At 44.2% G+C, this 17730-nt stretch overlaps 1 protein-coding gene across 2 annotated transcripts; it reads right to left on the reverse strand.

Annotated features, from left to right (window-relative positions):
• Nucleotides 1-4311: 4311 nt before the first annotated feature.
• Nucleotides 4312-4776, reverse strand: GTSF1L (gametocyte specific factor 1 like). 2 transcript variants are annotated; one of them, XM_059407982.1, is made up of 2 exons: nt 4500-4776; nt 4312-4424 (listed from the first exon to the last, which is right to left on the reverse strand). In XM_059407982.1, the coding sequence occupies exons 1-2, from the start codon at nt 4774-4776 to the stop codon at nt 4312-4314; spliced, it is 390 nt and encodes a 129-aa protein (XP_059263965.1). The 2 variants fall into 2 exon arrangements, with proteins under 2 accessions (XP_059263965.1, XP_059263964.1); XM_059407981.1 differs by having other exon boundaries at nt 4312-4776.
• Between the last annotated feature and the right edge of the window lie 12954 nt (nt 4777-17730).

The following is a 17730-nucleotide window of genomic DNA, read 5'->3' on the forward strand; positions in this document are numbered from 1 at the left end:
AGACAGGGAGGGAGGAAGGGGCTTCTTGGAGCCTGACACAGAGCTTGATCCCGGGGTCTTGGGATCATGACCCGAGCCAAAGGCAGACACTTAATGACTGAGCCACCCAGGCATCCCTGTTGTTACAGATCTTAATAAAACAATATCCACAAGGGACCTGGTCCCAGTGTAGCTCCTCTTTCTTTCCTCCTTCCTCTGTCATGCCAGAGCCCCCTCTGCCCTAGGACACAACTCTTCTACTAGACTTCCTCTTTGCCAGGACTCCTCAACGTGAACCTGGAAAGCTTGCCTGGTGCCCAGGGCTGGTGGGCGCTTTTCCCTGGTCGTGGGATCTCCTTTGTGATTCAGCCACTGGTGCCCAGCCCAGCACTAGCTTGCCGTGATCACCGTCACTGCTAACAAATGTTTCTGTGATGCTCTCAGTAAGTGTGTGGCTTGTAGCCAATGTTCTCTGGAGACTGGCCCAGGAGAGGCAAGGAATGAGGACTGAGGAGAGGGAACAGCTGTTGAGATCCAGTCCAGGAATTTATAACAGACATTCCTTTCTTGCGTGGTCTTTCTTCCCTGATGTCCAGGCAGGAGTTTTTCTTAAGCTCTTTTATTCCTTATTTTTCCTGAAACACCTCAGGTCAGGCCATGTGGGATAGTGGGCCAAGTGGAAAACTTGCCTACAGAGGGCTCTGTCAAGATAGAGATGCATAATGGCATCCTGGAGCATTGTGTTGGGAAAGATTCAGAAGGTATTATCCAGGCTTAGGAAAGTGCTGTGATTGATTAGTTATGTCTGTTATATGCATGGGAGGTGGTGGCAGCGGCACATTTCATGTGTTTACCTTTATCTTTGGCTTGAAGTTATTGGTTGATACTGCTCAGAATAGACATGTATTTGGTTTAGAGAGGTAAATGAATGTTTTTTTAATAGGTGGGCTAAGTGTGCTTTCATTTATATGACCTATTGACATATTTGGACTGATTTCTACCATTTTGTGTTTCCCCCTTTTTTTCTTAATTGAATTTATAGTTATCTGTAATCTGGTCTGTTTTCTCCTTTTGCCTGGTTTGAATTACATAAAAAATATTTCTCTGATTTTAGAGGCTATTTAAAACTTTTCAGTATACATATTTGTCACTGTTTCTGTTCTTCTGAATGATGCCCTTTCCTGGCCTATTTTCATTGAGTTTTTGTTTTATAATTTTAAATGAAAAATTGATGATTTTCTCATTGATTAACTTTGTGTACATATTTTATTTTATTTTTTTAAAATATTTTATTTATTTATTTGACAGAGAGAGATCACAAGTAGGCAGAGAGGCAGGCAGAGAGGGGGGGGAAGCAGGTTCCCTGCCGAGCAGAGAACCTGATGCAGGGCTCCATCCTAGGACCCTGAGACCATGACCTGAGCTGAAGGCAGAGGCTTAACCCACTGAGCCACCCAGGCGCCCCTGTGTACATATTTTAAATATTCACTTACTCATCATTTCTCACACCTCATTACATTTTCTTTTCGCTAATACCACCTCCATTTCTGCTACTAGTAGGTAGCATTAGTTGACAGCTTCCTGTGTGCTAGACAGTTGTCCTGATTTTATCATGTGTTAAATCCCTTAATCCTCCACATAGTCCTGGGAGTTTGTCATCCCCACCTTGTGGATGAGGAAACAATCGCACAAAGGTTGGCTTGTGCTGGAGATGGAGCATTAGGAAGAGGTGGAGCTGGGCCTCAGTCCTGGCTATTTTGTTTAAATATTGTGTGTGTTTAATTTGTTTGTGTAAAATTTGTTTAAATCTGTGTGTTTAAATTTTTTGTTTTGAAATCATTTTAGGTTTACAGAAAACTTGCAAAGATAGTACAAAGAGTTCCCATATACTTTCCACCTGGCTTTCCCTAATGTTAACATCTTACAAAAACATTGTGCACTTAACAGGAGAAGTTTCTATTGGTAAAATGCCAGTAACTAAACTATGGACTTTATTTGGATTCACCAGTTTTTCCACTCATGTCTTTTTCTGTTCCAGGATCCAATCTGGGATCCCACATTGCATTTAATACATATACATGCATTTTAAAAAAGACCATTTATTTATTTATTTTTAAAGATTTTATTTATTTATATGACAGAGAGAGAGAGATCACAAGTAGGCAGAGAGGCAGGCAGAGAGAGAGAGAAGCAGGCTCCCTGCTGAGCAGAGAGCCTGATTCGGGACTCAGTCCCAGGACCCTGAGACCATGACCCAAACCAAAGGCAGAGGCTTAACCTACTGAGCCACCCAGGCACTCCTAAAAGACCTTTTAGTATAGAAGACTTCAGAGTTATATAAAAATGGAGACAATAGTAAAATTTATCACTCAGCTTCATCAATGATTAACTCATGACCAATTTGTTTCATTCATGCCCCAAACCGAGTTACTTTTTTCTTTTTCCTGGTCCTGGTGGTCTGTAGTTTACAAATGTGCGTCCTACAGATCACTTTATTTCACCTGCTTCCTATATGGCAGTTTTCTAGTTCATGTACTTTATTAATATGGTGTTTCTAAAGCCAACACCTAGAACTTCTTCTTCTTCTTTTTTTTTTTTTTGCAAGAACAAATCTTTATTTCACATTTTGTAGAAAGAATTGAAGGGCCCAGAAGTGGCAAAGTAATGATTACTTAAAAATAACTTAGTTAAAATTTCATCCTGAAAAGCTTTCAAAAGAGCTAGTCTCTTGCTGTTTAAGAAAGTGTATTTTAATTTTTTGGCCAGAATATGTATTCCTATGTAAAAGGCACTGAAGGGCTGCAGACCCCACTCTGTGGCAGATGATCGAAATTGTCTGACACAATATGAGCAAGAAGATCTAACCTATTCCAGTGTTTTCTCCTCTGAGAACCCAACTGTTACACAGACTGTTGGCTAAAGTGCGGTTGAGGTATGCCTTTGTTGAGGGTCATGAGGGAGGGAAGAGTCATGAGGGCCAACCGTCACGAACTCACCAGCCTTCTGAGGCATCACCATTTCATCTTAATCTTTCTCAACAGTTAATACCACTACCATTTTGGGACCTTCCATTTTTAGTCTTGAGTTTCTTACATGTGAAATGACAGATGAATTTGGTCTGTGAATCCTCTTAGAATTCCAGATAGCATTGTGTTGGTGTGTGGTTTTCTGAGGGGAAGGTTCCAAAACAAAAGCAGGCAGGGTTTCCAATGTTCATGAGACACAGTGAGGTGTAACATAAACCATAGGATTAAACATTTTTCTTTTTTTGTCTCCTGTGGATAAAATAAATACCAGATACTCAAGAGCTTATAGTAAATTCTCTTTCTCCTAGTTCTCATCCCTGGGGAGAGATGATAAGTTGTTAGGGAAGAGACCAGCCAACTTTTTCTATAAGGGATCAGATAGGAGACATTGTAGGCTTTGTGGGCAGACACCTGTTCTAGTGTGTCCCTGAGAGAAATTTTATAGAAATACAAGCACATACGTATACACGTTCTCTCTCACAATTCTGCAAAAATTTTAGCATAATATACAGAGTATTCAAGACTTGGCTTTTCTCATTTAAACCAGGGGGTGGCAAACTATGCTCCTGCTAGGCCACTTCAGGCCTGTTACCAGTTTCTATAAATGGTTCTACTGGAAGCTACGTTCATGTGTCTGCATGCTGTCTATGGCTGCTTCCATGCCACCAAAACAGAGCTGAAGAGTTGTGACAGAGAACATTTGGCTTGTGAAGCCTAAAATATTTACTCTCTGGCCTTTTAGAGAAAAAGTTTGCTGATGTCTGAGTTAAACACTGTGTTTTAGCCCTCCCAAGCTAGTCCGGAAAGAGCCTCCCTACCCTTTCTCATGGCAGCATACTACGTCTTTGTATGGCTGGACCATCATTCATTTAATCAGACCCTCCCCTAAGGGATATTTAGACCATTTCTGACTCTTTGACCCTTACTGCTACAAATAACATGGCAGTGGGTAACCTTGTACTTACCTCATTTTCCACAAGTGTGACCGTATTCACAGGATGAATTCCTAGAAGTGGCATAGTTCATGGAAGCAGAGCGCACTGGTGATTTTTACAGCTAATGCCAAACCGCCCCCCACAGAGGTTTACCAGCTTACATTCTCGTGGTGTTATGAAAGTGCCTGTTTGCCACGTCTTTGCCAGCAGAATGTACTGCCAGCCTTTAAATCTCTACCAATTGCTACATGGAAAAAAAAAAAAAAAAAAAAGGTAGCCCAGGTGGTTCACTTTGCATGCTTTTATTTGGGTGAGTTGCATCTTCTTTTAGGCACTTAAAAGGCGAGTGTCTCCTTTCTGCTGCTGGTGGTTTACTCTCCTGGTCTGAGGGTCTTCTGGGGGGTGGTCAGGGGCGGGGGGTGGGCTTCTCTCTCTGACTCTCTTGTATCGCTTTCACAGACAAGCTTTTGGGGAACAAAAGTCTTAAGGACAAACATGGGATGGCGATTAGTGCCGTCGACATTCCAGACATCAGAACTGGGGAGCCAGGGGGGCCCTGGAAGGGCATTTCCATTCTGCTCTGAACTTGGAAGGCTAGCTTTCAAGGGGCGCAAGCCGAACTCCTCCTCCACGGAGCTTCTGTTGACGCAGGCCGCCTCGTGTTCCTCCAGCTTCTTGATGGGGACCACGTGGCAGGCATTGTATTTGCAGCTGGCCATCTTTTTGGCCTTCTTGGGGTTCTTCCTCCTGCACGAAGCCAGGTGGTACTGAAATCTGCTGAGTGGGACTCGGTGGTGAGGGTTGTAAGGGCAGATTTCTAAGGCTTCGGGTTCCATGAGAAATTGTTCTTGAAGCAGACGAGCTCACTTACCAGAGTCCAAATGCAATGCCCTTCGTGGAAAAATGCTTCGGTAAGAAGGATGGAGCTGTCCTCTGCTCAGAACTGGCCCTTAGAGCTCTGTCAGCCACGTTCTTAACAACTCATGCTTCCTGTGCTCTGCGACCACGAGTGGTGGGTTAGGAAAAGGACAGGAACTGTCGGGGGCAGCTGCACAGAGACCGGGTTAAAAATGGCAGGTGAGACAGAAGAACCTTATAAAGCAAGAGCCAGAAAACCACAGCTGCCCCACAGGAAGGTAAAGAAGGTACAAGCCTGCTGCCCTTGAGTCTGAGAGCTATGCTGTGTGATGTCAAGGAGCAGTCATGAAAGGTCACAATGGGCAGCTTGAGTCATCAGCAAAAGGCTCCTAGTCCGTTGCTTTCAAGGGGCAGGTTGGCTTTGGGAAAAGCGGCCATTCAAAATTGTGGCATGTCTGTTGTCATTTAACTGTTTCTAAACTTATATGTTTAATATAATTCCCTATGTATTTGGGGTTGAATCTACTATATTATTTTGTGCTTCCTAATCAATGCTTTGGTTTTATTTTTATTCTTTTCCTCCCTGATTTTAAATAGATAATTTTTAAAAATCCCTTTCCCCCATGATTTTGTAAGTTCTACATTCTCTAATCATTTAGTGATTACAAATTAAGACATTCATAAATAACTTATCAAGGTTTAGAGTTCATAATAGTTTCATCCTTTTTCCAAATAATACAGGATTTTTTCTACATTTTCTTCCCTCTTAACTTATTATTAAGCCTAATTTTATTTATTTTTATTTTTTAAAAAGAGTTTACTTATTTATTTGAGAGAGAGCATGTGAGAGAGAGGGAGCAGAAGCTGGGGGGGGGATGGGCAGAGGGAGAGGGAGAGCAGGCCCCCTATTAGGCAGGGAGCCCAATATGGGACTTGATGTGGGGCTCTATCCCAGGACCCTGGGATCATGACTTGAACTGAAGGCAGACACTTAACCCACTGAACCGCTCAGATGCCCCATAAGCCTAATTTTTAAGAAGCTCCTAAGACTACATTGCTGTTATCATTTGACATGGTCCAAATTGGTGGACAACTGTCCTCATGTTGACTCCTCTCTGCTGCATGTGTTTTAAGACCTGCCACATGGGATCACTATGTTTTCATTAGAAATTTACTTTTTAGAACGTTTTCACGATGAGCCCTTTCAGTTTTATCTGAAAATGTGTTTATCTCATCCTCATTCTTGAAGGATGACTTAATGGTGTACACTTGTGCTTTTTCCTTTCTTTCCACTGAAGCAGAGTTCAGTTTCTTCCAGTTCCCGCTGTGGTTGAGAATTCAGAATTCCATCATCACCTAACTTCTTTTGAAGGTAATCTGTTTCTTTTCATATCTATTTTATTTTAAGATTTTGCTTATTTATTTGACAGACAGAGATCACAAGTAGGCAGAGAGGTGGGCAGAGAGAGAGGAGAAGTAGGCTCCCCGCCGAGCAGAGAGCCTGATGTGGGGCTCTATCCAAGGACTCTGGGATCATGACCCGAGCCGAAGGTAGAGGCTCTAACCCACTGAGCCACTCAGGTGCCCCAATATGTCTGTTTTAAAGAGTTTTTATTTATCTTTGGTTTTTCTGTAGTTTTACTATGATGTTGACATGCGGGTCTCTTTATTTATTCTTTCTTTGTTTTACTTTTAGCCCTCTGGAATCTGTGGATTAGTGTCTTTCATTAGTTTTGGAAAATGTTCAGTCGTTGTCTCTTCAAATATTGCTTCTACCTTATTCTCATACTTCCACTGAAATGATACATGTCACTTCCACCGACATCTCACTGTCTAAAGCAAGTCTTAGGGCCACACCTAAGGTGCAGGGTCAAAGAGGCACAGTCCTATTGTGTAGTCACAAAGAGGAGAATAGGAACTTTGTCCAGAGTCCAAAAAGGGGTACCTGGCTGGCTCAGTTGGTGGAATGTGGGACTCTTGATCTCGGGGTTGTAGGTTTAAGTCCCACATTGGGTGTACAGATTACTCAAAATCTTAAAAAAAGAAGGTCCTAAGAGTGTCTTTTCTCTCCTGTCACCAGTGTTTGTTTTCCTTTTCTTTACACATACAGAACATACTCCCCCCTCCACCAAAGAGAGAAAGCCCAAAGCCCTAGCTTAGACTGGGGAGATAAACAACTTGGTCAGTGCTCACTGGGGGCTTCTTGACTTCTGGCAGGAGCCTACTACTCTAGGCCTTCTAATGTCTCCAACCAACCTGTTGCTGTGAGGAATGAGGGACTCATAGAGTCATGCTCCCTCTACCCCCTATTCCCCATCCCTCCCAGGGATAAATCCTGATATACTTTGCTGGGAAAGTATCCTTGGTAAATTGTAACTTCCATACAATTTATGGGATGGAGTGCCTATTTTCTCCAAGCTGCAACCCAGTATTGGATGAGGTATGACATTGGACCTGCTAGGAGTCAACAGGTGATTTGGCATCTGCTTTTCCATAACCCCAAAGCCTGGCACAGTGTGTGTGGGTGATGCTGACAGTGCTTTTTCAGTTCTTAGTCCCATAGCCTTTTTCATGCTCATGACCAGGGCTGACCCAGGCACTGAGTAATTCAGGCATGTGTAAGTGTGCAAATGGAGATGATAAAAGCACTTCACCAGTCATTGAAATCCACATAATAAGGAACAAGGCTTTAGCTCTTATAGCTTCTTTGTGGCCAACTGCCCATTAGTGTGGCAGGCCAATATTTAGTCCATTATGGAGAGAGGGAAGGCCGGGCTTCTAATGCTTCTAATGGATGTCTTGAATGGTCCTCAAGCCTGCAGCCTTCTCCCAGCTCCTGCTCTTGAGCCTGGGACCTGACAGGTCGCTCACTATGGCAACTTAAGAGGAGTGAGGGATGCAGAAATACCTATCTTACTGGCACGTTCCAGGCCTGTATGCACTTACCTGACCAGTAAAGCAAGTGAGGTCAGAGTCTGCTCCTTCCCCTCCCACACTTAGCATCTTGAGACATGCAGCAGACAGATGGTAATGCAGGCATGGAGGAGGTCTCAGAGCGTGCAGCAACAATGTTTCTAAAAATGAACAATTGTATATCTTGGCCAGCTAAGTCAGCAGTTGTCATTAGGGAGTGGGATAGAGCCATTAAAAGATTAGAGTCACAAACTTGTTAGAGAGATACCTGACATCAAGAATGGCTTCTCTCAGGGCTGGCATCTCTTCTGGAACATCCCTGGAGGGTGGTGATATGATGACAGGGAGCTCTCTACCCCCTACAGAGTTCTGCTATAGATTTCTTATACTGAGCCAAGTTGAACTGCTCCTCATACCCCTTAGCAGTCATTGTAACCTCTGTGTCCTCTGATCTGGCACTGTCCTCCAAGACGGGGGATATCCCACATAGGCCAAACTCATGTCGTGTGTATTGGCACTGGGGTGGGCGGGCCACTCTATTTCTGGCTCCTAGTGTCTCTCTTCACGTCCAGCAGACAGGTGTGGATAGCCTGGGTAAACGCCCTGAACGCTTGAGCTCAGACCCGGGCTTCCCCCACGCCACCCTCTGTGGGCTGCTCCTTGCTCAAGGCTGCCTGGGTCTCAGCCCACTGGGCTCCCGCTAGCCTCTTTGAGTTGAAGACTTGATTTTGAAAAAGTGAAGTTTTGGTTATGTCTGTTGGTATTATGTGCCACGGCTGCGCTGGATTTGTAAACATGAGTTGGAACGCATCTTTTTCTGCTTTCTGGGTAGTTAAATAGCGTAGGAACATTCTTGGAAAGTTTGAAAGAACTTGTCTGCTAAACTCTGACTCACCTTTTTGGGACATTGTTCTTTGTCCATGTTCAATTTGGTTCTGTGGTTTTCTACTTCTCTTGGTAATTGTCATTTTTCTAGAAAATCATGCTGTTACGGCCAGACTTGTGTCCCCCTACCGCCTCTAAATTCATATGTGGAAGCCCTAACATCAATGGGATGATATTCGGAGGGGCCTTTAGGGAAGTTAAGTGAAATCACAGGATGGGGCCCTCATCCAGTAGGACTGGTGTCCTTATAACAAGAGAATGAGGCCCCAGAGATATCTCTCCACAGGGGCACAGAGGAGAGGCCATGTGAGGGCACAGCGAGAAAAGGACCATCGGCAAGCCAGGAAGAGAGGTCCACCAGAAACCAATCCTGTCAGCACTTCCAGCCTCCAGAATGGTGAGAAAATGAACTTTTGTAGTTTAAGCCACCTAGTCTTTGGTATTTTATTACATAGTCCAAGCAGACAAATACACATGTATTCCCCATTGAACATTCTAGATAAACTAGCGTACTGTGTGCAATTAGTATTCTCTTATAATTTGAAAACTCCTCTCTGGTTAAGTTTCCTTTACTTTTCTAATTTTTATCTAATTTTTTTTTTGTATTCTCTCTCTCATGCAGTTCCTGCTCCCTCCCTTTGTTGGGCTTTTACAAGTCTAGCTACCTCAGATCTTTACAAGGAGCTGAGTCTTGCATTGAGCAGTTCTACTGATTTTTATGTTGTCTAGTTCATTAACTTTTACCTTAACTTTTTTTTCAAGATTTTATTTATTTATTTGACAGGGAGATCACAAGTAGGCAGAGAGGCAGGCAGAGAGAGAGAGAGAGAGAGAGGAAGAACGGGCTCCCTGCCGAGCAGAGAGCCCGATGTGGGGCTCGATCCCAGGACCCTGAGATCATGACCTGAGCCGAAGGCAGAGGCTTAACCAACTGAGCCACCCAGGCTTAACTTTTAATCCTCTCTCTGAGTTTATCTTGTTGCTTTTTTTCTAGTTTCTTGAGTTGGATGCTTCATTTACTTTCAGTTTTCCTTGTTTTACAACAAAAACATTTAGAGCTGCAGGCAGTGTCTGGTTACATTCCACGAATTTTGCTATGGGGAGATCCAGTTGTCGTTACATTTGAATGGCCTTCATTGCAGTTTTGTTCCCTACCTTGGCTTATTTAGGAATAAGTTTTCAAGTGATTTAATTTCTTTCATTAATCCTTTTTGTTTAATTTCTGCTTTTGTTGCATTGTGGTCAGAAAATGTGACCAAAGAGGATTGCTTATTAGGATCTCTGAGGTTTTCCCTGTGGCCTAGAATGTCATCGGTTTCAGTCACTTCCTTGCAGATGTTTGAATTAAATATCTTTTCTGTTTGTATTTATTAGATGAAGCTGGAACATGAGTCCTTCACATCACTCAGGGAACTGGCATATTGTGTCCTCGTTGTGGGATGTCGCAGTGTCTGTCAGCATGATCCAGGAAGTCCTTGGGGAAACTCCTTGCGTACCATCACTTACCTCAGTGTTACCAAGCCTCAGTTTCTCTTAGCACCTCTTACCATCTGGAGCAGCCAGTTTTCCATAGAACACATTTCAGAGAATTCTGTTTTTAAGGTTTACTCTTATTCTTGAGGGACAGTTATTTATGAAAGGTCATAGTACTCATTCCTTCCTCAGGCCCCTCCCTTCGGACCTCTGAGCTCATCATGAGTCCTGAGTTGCTTCTCTGTTCATTTTTAGAGAAAGAGACGTTGTGGCATGGGGGAATGTCTGTGTGCCTCTGTAGGATGCCGTACCAGTCTTAGTGCAGCCAGTCCTTTTGGACTGTTTGCTGTCCTTTTGCTTTGTTACCTTGGAGGCCCCATTGTCTGAAGAACCAAGTGGAGGGGTGAGGCTACATGGCAGTGACTTCACTGTTGTGCTTAACGTTTCTCAGTTTGCCTTGGTGGCCTAAGTTAGCAGGGCCCTCCTTGTGCATCTACCCACAGGAACAACCCATATCTCATGCTAATGCCAGAGCTGGGGGTATGAAGTGGGGCTGTAGCCTGCAGTGCCATGAGCTAGCCCTCCTGTGCTTCAGAGGTAACATCAGTACCAAGCATTGGTCCCCTACAGCTTCCCTGTAGCATTAGTTTCCATACTCCTTACTGCTTTGAACGTGTCCATTTCATGGAGGCTTGCTGGGGATGTGGCTCTGTCTTTACTTGGCTTCTCCCAGAAGCAGAGCCTGAGGCAAGGATTCAGATGCAAGTGGTTTCTTCAGGAAGTGCAGGTAAGCCTATAGAGAGTAGGGAAGTGAGATACACGTCTCTATGCAGGGACGAATATTTAAAAAGAGTGAGACAAACCCTGTAATGGTATATCTTCTATGCTTTCTATGCTGTCAGTGTATATATTTTTCCATAATAAGAAAAATCAAGAATTATATTTAGAAGAATATATATGGAAACCAGTAAAGATTTACAAAGGTTAAAGTGTATGTGGTTAATCTAGCTACCTCAGTGGTCATCTGGAGGCCTTTGGGGAAATAATAGGGAAAAAGGCACACAGCTCAGAATGGCCCCACCCAAGGGGTCAGGGAACTGGAGCATGTTTATACCAACTTCCAAGAGACTCATCTTGGGGGACTATTTCAGGGGGTTTGTGAGTTCCTTGGTACTTCTAATCTGCTAACATGGGCAGTTACGGAGCCATGGACAAATGTGACTGGAGGTTAGTGAGAACTCACTGAAAGTTCCCAAGGATATAGGTGGGGCATTGACGGCTTCTGCCCCAAGAGTCCTATTAGCTTACTCACAGATCTATTTCTTCTTATTTGGTACTCATGGGAAGTCCAACAAATGTTTAACAGCCAGTTCTTAACAACAACAACAACAGAAACTCCCTGATTTGTAGCATCTGCCAATTTCCATGGTATAAACACTCCCACTGTGGCCAATTTCAAGCTACCAATAGTTTCACAAGGAGCTGGCAAAATCCAGCTCTCCCCCAGCACACCCCCTATCAGTCCTTTGCCGCTTGGCCTGTCCTTGTATTATATCTCACTTGAAGGTTTCTAGCATGTGGTCTGGGTTTCTCCAAGGTTTATACACTAATACAGACTTTTCTGTGTTTTTCTTTTGACCATTTCAGCTGGCATCTGGCAAAAAGCAGTTGAGTGTATACCACTGTCAGTCATCTGGAAATCCTTTCACTTTTAACCTTTATGTGGCATTTCACTGCATGTGGGCTTTTCGTAAACAGCATTTATGTGAGTACGGGGAGGGAAAGCTGCTGCCCTTTGCTTGCACTGACATCTCCCCAGGAGGCGGTCCTGACTGCATCGGCTAGATTGCCGATTGAGAAATCCACTTGACTTGTCTTCTATATCCGCTATCGTGTGGCAGGCTGCAGGTTGTGTGCCATCTTCCCCTTCTTTGGCTCTCATTTTCTCATTTACCTGTTATGGTGGGCTGGGTTGTGAAAGAAAATACAGGATGCCCAGTTGAACTTGAATTTCAGATGAACAATGAAACTTTATTAGTGCAAGTATAATTTACATATTGCATGGGACATATTTATGTTAAAAAAATTACTTGGTGTTTATCTGAAATTCACATTTAAATGGACAATCTTTAAAAAAAATGGACAATCTTGCATTTTAAAAAAAGATTTATTTGTTTGACAGACAGAAATCACAAGTAGACAGAGAGGCAGGCGAGGGGGGTGGAGCAGGCTTCCTGCTGAGCAGGGAGCCTGATGTGGGGCTCGATCCCAGGACCTTGAGATCCTGAGATCATGACCTGAGCCAAAGGCAGAGGCCCAACCCACTGAGCCACCTAGGCGCTCCAACAATCTTGCATTGTTTTGCTTGCTGTATCTGGCGGCCTAGATACTGGTGACTTTGTTCTGGATTTGGGTTTTCATGGAGCCTCTGGTTAAGGCTCAAGCCCAATCACAGTAATGTGGAAACTTGTTTTCCATTTCCTTTAGTATTTGGAGCATGTGTCCCTTGGGCACTTCCTAAGGAAGGGAAGATAGTGGGGCAGGATTTGATGTTTCTGGGTCCTCTAGCACACTACCATGAAACACCAGGAAAATCTCATTTTTTTTTTTGGTTAAAGATTTGGATTTTGGTTTTGGATTCATCCTGAGTCTTGAATTTAATCTGTGCACATTTATTGTGACACCTGTTATGTTTGGTCTTCCTTTTTTTTGAGAGTGTGTGTGTGAGAGGGATATGGGGAAGGCTGGAAGGAGAAGGAGAGGTGGTTTTTTTTGTTTTTTTTTTTTTTAAGATTTTATTTATTTGACAGAGGTCACAAGTAGGCAGAGAGACAGGCAGAGAGAGAGGGGAGGAAGCAGGCTCCCTGCCTAGCCGAGAGCCCGATGTGGGACTCGATCCCAGGACCCTGAGATCATGACCTGAGCTGAAGGCAGAGGCTTAACCCACTGAGCCACCCAGGCACCCCAGAAGGAGAGTTTCTTAAGTAGGCTCCACAGCCAGCAGGCGTGGAGGGCTTGATCCCTGAGCCACCCAGGCGCCCCCTTTAATTTTTTCTTTAAATGTATGTATGTAAGATAAGTTAATTAAAAAGAGGAACTCCGGTGGCACCCGAGTGGCTCAGTTGGTTAAGCATCCCACTCCTGATTTTGGCTCAGGTCATGATCTCAGGGTCATAGGATCAAGCTGCACATGGGGCTCCGACTGGGTGGGCAGCCTGCTTAAGATTCTTTCTCTCTCCCTCTTCCTCTGCCCCTCCCCACCTACAGCGCCCCCTTCCTTGCTTGCTCACTCTCTCTTTCTCTCAAAAAAAATTATGAAGAAAAATGTAAAAGTAATGAGGTATATGAGATGTGCAAAATGCTGAAGAGATGTTACCCAAAGAACTGACGTTTGGGAAACACCATGTTCCATTTATGAAGAGAAAAATTAGTCCCCGAGAGGTCTTTGAGTGTCAATGACTGGCCGGAGGTGCTGGACAGGCCTGGGAGGGAGACAGTGGCCCAGGGGCACACCCGTGGCCAGCCTCCTCTGGGAAGCCCAGCGGCTGCAGCGCCACCACAACCGCCAGAGGGCAGCACGGCTCCAGCTTCAGCGGCAGCTTCTCCAGCAGTCTGGCGGCCTTGGGGATGGAGGCCTTGACAGGGTTCCCTCCTCCGAATCACGGGATCTTCTGGATTCACCTTAGTCTAGGGACCCTCAAATGGAGGTCTGGGACACACTCCCTTCAAAGTTACTATCAGATTTGCTATCAGATATGGGGGCCCTTCTGGACCCATTGAATTAGTACCTCTGAAGCTCCAGGTGTGTGGGATGGGGAATGTGAGGGTTCAGACAGCAAGGTTAGGAGGCCTGGAGAGTTTTGCGAGCTTCTGTTCCAGGGAAGTGGGCCAAGTCTTCCAGGGTCAGAGTTTGGGGGTGGTGTATATGTGTGGCATGTCACAGTGGGGAGCACAGGATTATCACACAGAATAAGTAGGATGGAGGGTAGAAGGGCTTGCATTTTAGCCTCATCTCTTACCTGGGTGGGGAACAAGGTTTTGGATTTTGCTTTGTTTTGTTTTAGGGTTTTGTTTAGCATTTCTCAACCATCCATTGTTCAACATCCGTCCAATATAGTAACTAAACTCCTATTTTATGTGCTTTCCAGGTGTGGGGATACAGAGGTTGGTAGACAAGACCGACACTATCCTCCCCATTCTGGAGTTCGTGCTTTTGTGGGGGAGTCAGAAAATGGCAAATAATCCCACAAATATGAAATTACAAATTGTAATTGCTGCTTTGAGCGAAGAGGAGTTTAGGGTGTTACGTGAATAAAGAACTAACGCTGGAGGGCGCAAGGGATTCCTCCCTTAGGAAATTATGTTTGAATTGAAATCTGAGGGGTAGGTAGGAGTAACAAAGTGAAGAGTCAGGGGGAAGGGTGTCTCAGGTGGGAGGAGACTGCATGTGCAAAGGGCCTGAGGTGAGAACCACTGCCTTTGAGGAATTTCAAGAACTTGGCATGGCTGGCGTGCAAGGGGAGGGTGGCTGGACGTGGGGTTTAGGCAGTAGACGGGGACCAGTACCCTCAGGTTCTCAGATTTCCCATCTTCAGAATGAGGCAGTAAAGTTTACGTTGCAAAGATGATTAAGGGTAATGATAAGTACAAAACATCGAGTCTAGTGCCCAGTACACAAATGGTGTGAGATGTGAATGAGAGCAGGGAGAGGGTAGCTGGGTGGGGGCCCAGCCAGGTTGAAGAGTAAGCCGTGGGGAAGTACCAGGCAGGTGCAGGGAGCAGAGCTGTCTCAGTTAACTGCAGAGACCCAACTGAGAAGCATATTTTAACCATGGTGAAAATTACCGTTGGCATTATTCTCGTTAAAAACAAAGTGAAATTGGAGAACATACTGTTGTCTTTAACTAAGCCAAGATGACTAATTATTAGACTCCTTTTCTAAAGGTTACCATATACAGACATGAGGAGTGGGAGAGAGGAGAGTTTGGAAACTGGATTCATTCTGAAACCTTGTAGATGGGACTCGTGTGAGGTTTCTGTGTGTAATGACTGTGAACATTCAGTTTAACTCAGCTGTCACCACAGGTGTGATACAAAACAAAACGTTTTGCAGGAGCTCTAAAAGCTTCTTGGGGCAGCTCAGGACAGTGCCTGGGGGGCTCTCTGCCAAATCATAAAGGGTAAGAAAGTGAGAGCTTGTATTGGGTCTGGAGGGACCCTGAGCCCTAGCTATGGTTTTGCCACTTGGTGACCATGTGGTCTTGGCTAACTTCCTCCTTTCTTTGGGGCTTAATGTTCCCATCTGGAAAAAGAAGGCCCAGACCAGATGTTCGTTAAGGACCTTTCCAGTTTACTGCTGTATAATATTTATTGATGGTGTGATCATGGAACTTTGCCCTGAGACCTTGCTCTGCTTACTGTTAGATCCTTAAGGCCAAGACCAGTGGCCGGGCACCTATTATATTGGCTGAATTGGAGGATTTTTTTTTTTTTTTAGATTTTATTTATTTATTGGACAGAGAGAGAGATCACAAGTAGGCAGAGAGGCAGGCTGAGAGAGAAGGGGAAGCAGGCTCCCCACTGAGCAGAGAGCCTGACACAGGGCTTGATCCCAGGACCCCGAGATCACGACCTGAAACGAAGGCCTTAACCTCACAACCTTGAGATCAAGAGTCACATGCTCTACCAGCTGAGCCAGGCAGGTACCTCAAATGAAGGATTGGATGAAGGAATGAACTGAGTTTTCATTTGATACGCATTTTTGCCCATGCCAGGAACCCTTGCTGAGAGTTTCCTGAGTCACATATCATGGTTTCTATGTTAAGTATGTTTTGAAGTTATTCACATGGTAGATTCGACCTACAGTATAATTTGACATTCCTTTCTTTTTTTAAATTTTATTTTTTATTTTTTAATAAACATATAATGTATTATTAGTTCCAGGGGTACAGGTCTGTGAATCACCAGGTTTACATACTTCACAGCACTCACCATAGCACATACCCTCCCCAATGTCCATAACTCTATCACCCTCTCCCTGCCCCCCACCCCCCAACACCCGTCAGTTTGTTTTGCGACATTAAGAGCCTCTTATGGTTTGTCTCCCTCCCGCTCCCATCTTGTTTCATTTAGTCTTTTCCTGCCCCCCAAACTCCCAACGTTGCATCACCACTTCCTCATATCAGGAAGATCATATGATAGTTGTCTTTCTCCGCTTGACTTACTTCGCTCAGCATGATACCCTCTAGTTCCATCCATGTCATTGCATGACATTCCTTTTCATTGTAGAGTCTATATCACTTTCTTGGGTACCTCACTTCCTCTTCACTCTCATTACCAACATAAGCAGTTGGATTTATTTTCAGTGCTATTTTTTTCACCCAAAAGCAAAGTTTCATCACTTCTTGGGGGTGGTTGGGGACACAGAAGGACCAAGACAGAACAACAGGGCCCTGTTGAGATGCAGTGGGTGGTGGACTTGGCTCACTCATTGGCTACGAGTGATACCTTAGCCAATACCTTCTCTTATCTTCAGTACCTTCTGCACATAGTTCTGTAGTACGCATCATTTGAATTCATTCCTCAGTGAGGTAACAAGCGATCTCATGTTCTGGTGTTTGAGGATGGCTTACAAATCGTTACTGTTGACTTCATGAATGCCTAGGAGTCTATTGGGTTTTTCAGTCTCTGCTTGAGAGACCTTGGTGTCTTCCAGACTTCTGTGTCTCTTCTCATTCTAAGTTCTCTTTGTTTAGGCAGAGATCTAGAATCCCAACGACCAGGTTTCTCTCAAAGCCTTAGTCTTTCACTGGGAAGAGAGACATGTCACTAGATGTCAGACAGTGAGATGGCTGTGTCTGGTCCCCTAGTGTTCTTGTGAGCTAGGCTTTTAGCCATGTCACCTTTTGCCCTTTATATCTCTTCTTGTGTGTAGACAGTCGGAAACTATCACCTGCGGTCAGGACCGAAAACCGTTTTTTTATGTTTCACAGTCATGAGGGATTCCTCCCCCAGCTTCCTTTACCTGTGATCTCCTCTATTCTGGCTTCCAGCCCTGAGGACCTATTGTGTGGAGCATGGCCCTCCATGAGTCCCAGGAATGAGCGAGTCAGAGCTCTTGCCCCTCAAGAATGTGCAGTCCAGAAGGGAGTGGGACAGATGTGGCCACATTTCCAGAGTAAGAGAGTGACATGCATGCCAGGAGAGAGAAGCAACAGAGCTGTGATTGTAGCTAGGGAGGGGTCAGGGAATGATGTGTATTTTTCATAAAAATGCATTCACATTAAAATGGAAAAAATAAGGAAAGAGATAATAAATAAAAGACCTTCCCCTTATGCGCTCAAAAACTACCATTCAGACTGATTCTGTGTGGAGTTTCTAGATGGAGAGGCAGATAGAAATACTTTTCGTAAAATGGGAGACTTTTGAAAATAAAATCTTTAAATGTAATTTCATTTGACATTAACAGAAGAAAAGGAAAGAAGTGAAACGAAAGGAATTTCTGAACCTCGAACAAGTATTTCATCACAAGTGGAGTTGTTTCCTAAAAGATCCCACCAAGTTTAACAAGAGATGAGGAAAAATACGGTGGTTAGAGTCCTATGGTTTTAAAAATACATATATTTTATCATAAGCACAATTAGCAATGGTATTCTTCCCAG

This window comes from Mustela nigripes, chromosome 7, assembly GCF_022355385.1.
Source record: "Mustela nigripes isolate SB6536 chromosome 7, MUSNIG.SB6536, whole genome shotgun sequence".
Classification (NCBI taxonomy): Eukaryota; Metazoa; Chordata; class Mammalia; order Carnivora; family Mustelidae; genus Mustela; species Mustela nigripes.

Coding starts and splice junctions, on each gene's coding strand:
- GTSF1L (XM_059407981.1), bottom strand. CDS start 4,776: ATGGAACCCGAAGCCTTAGAAATCTGCCCTTACAACCCTCACCACCGA.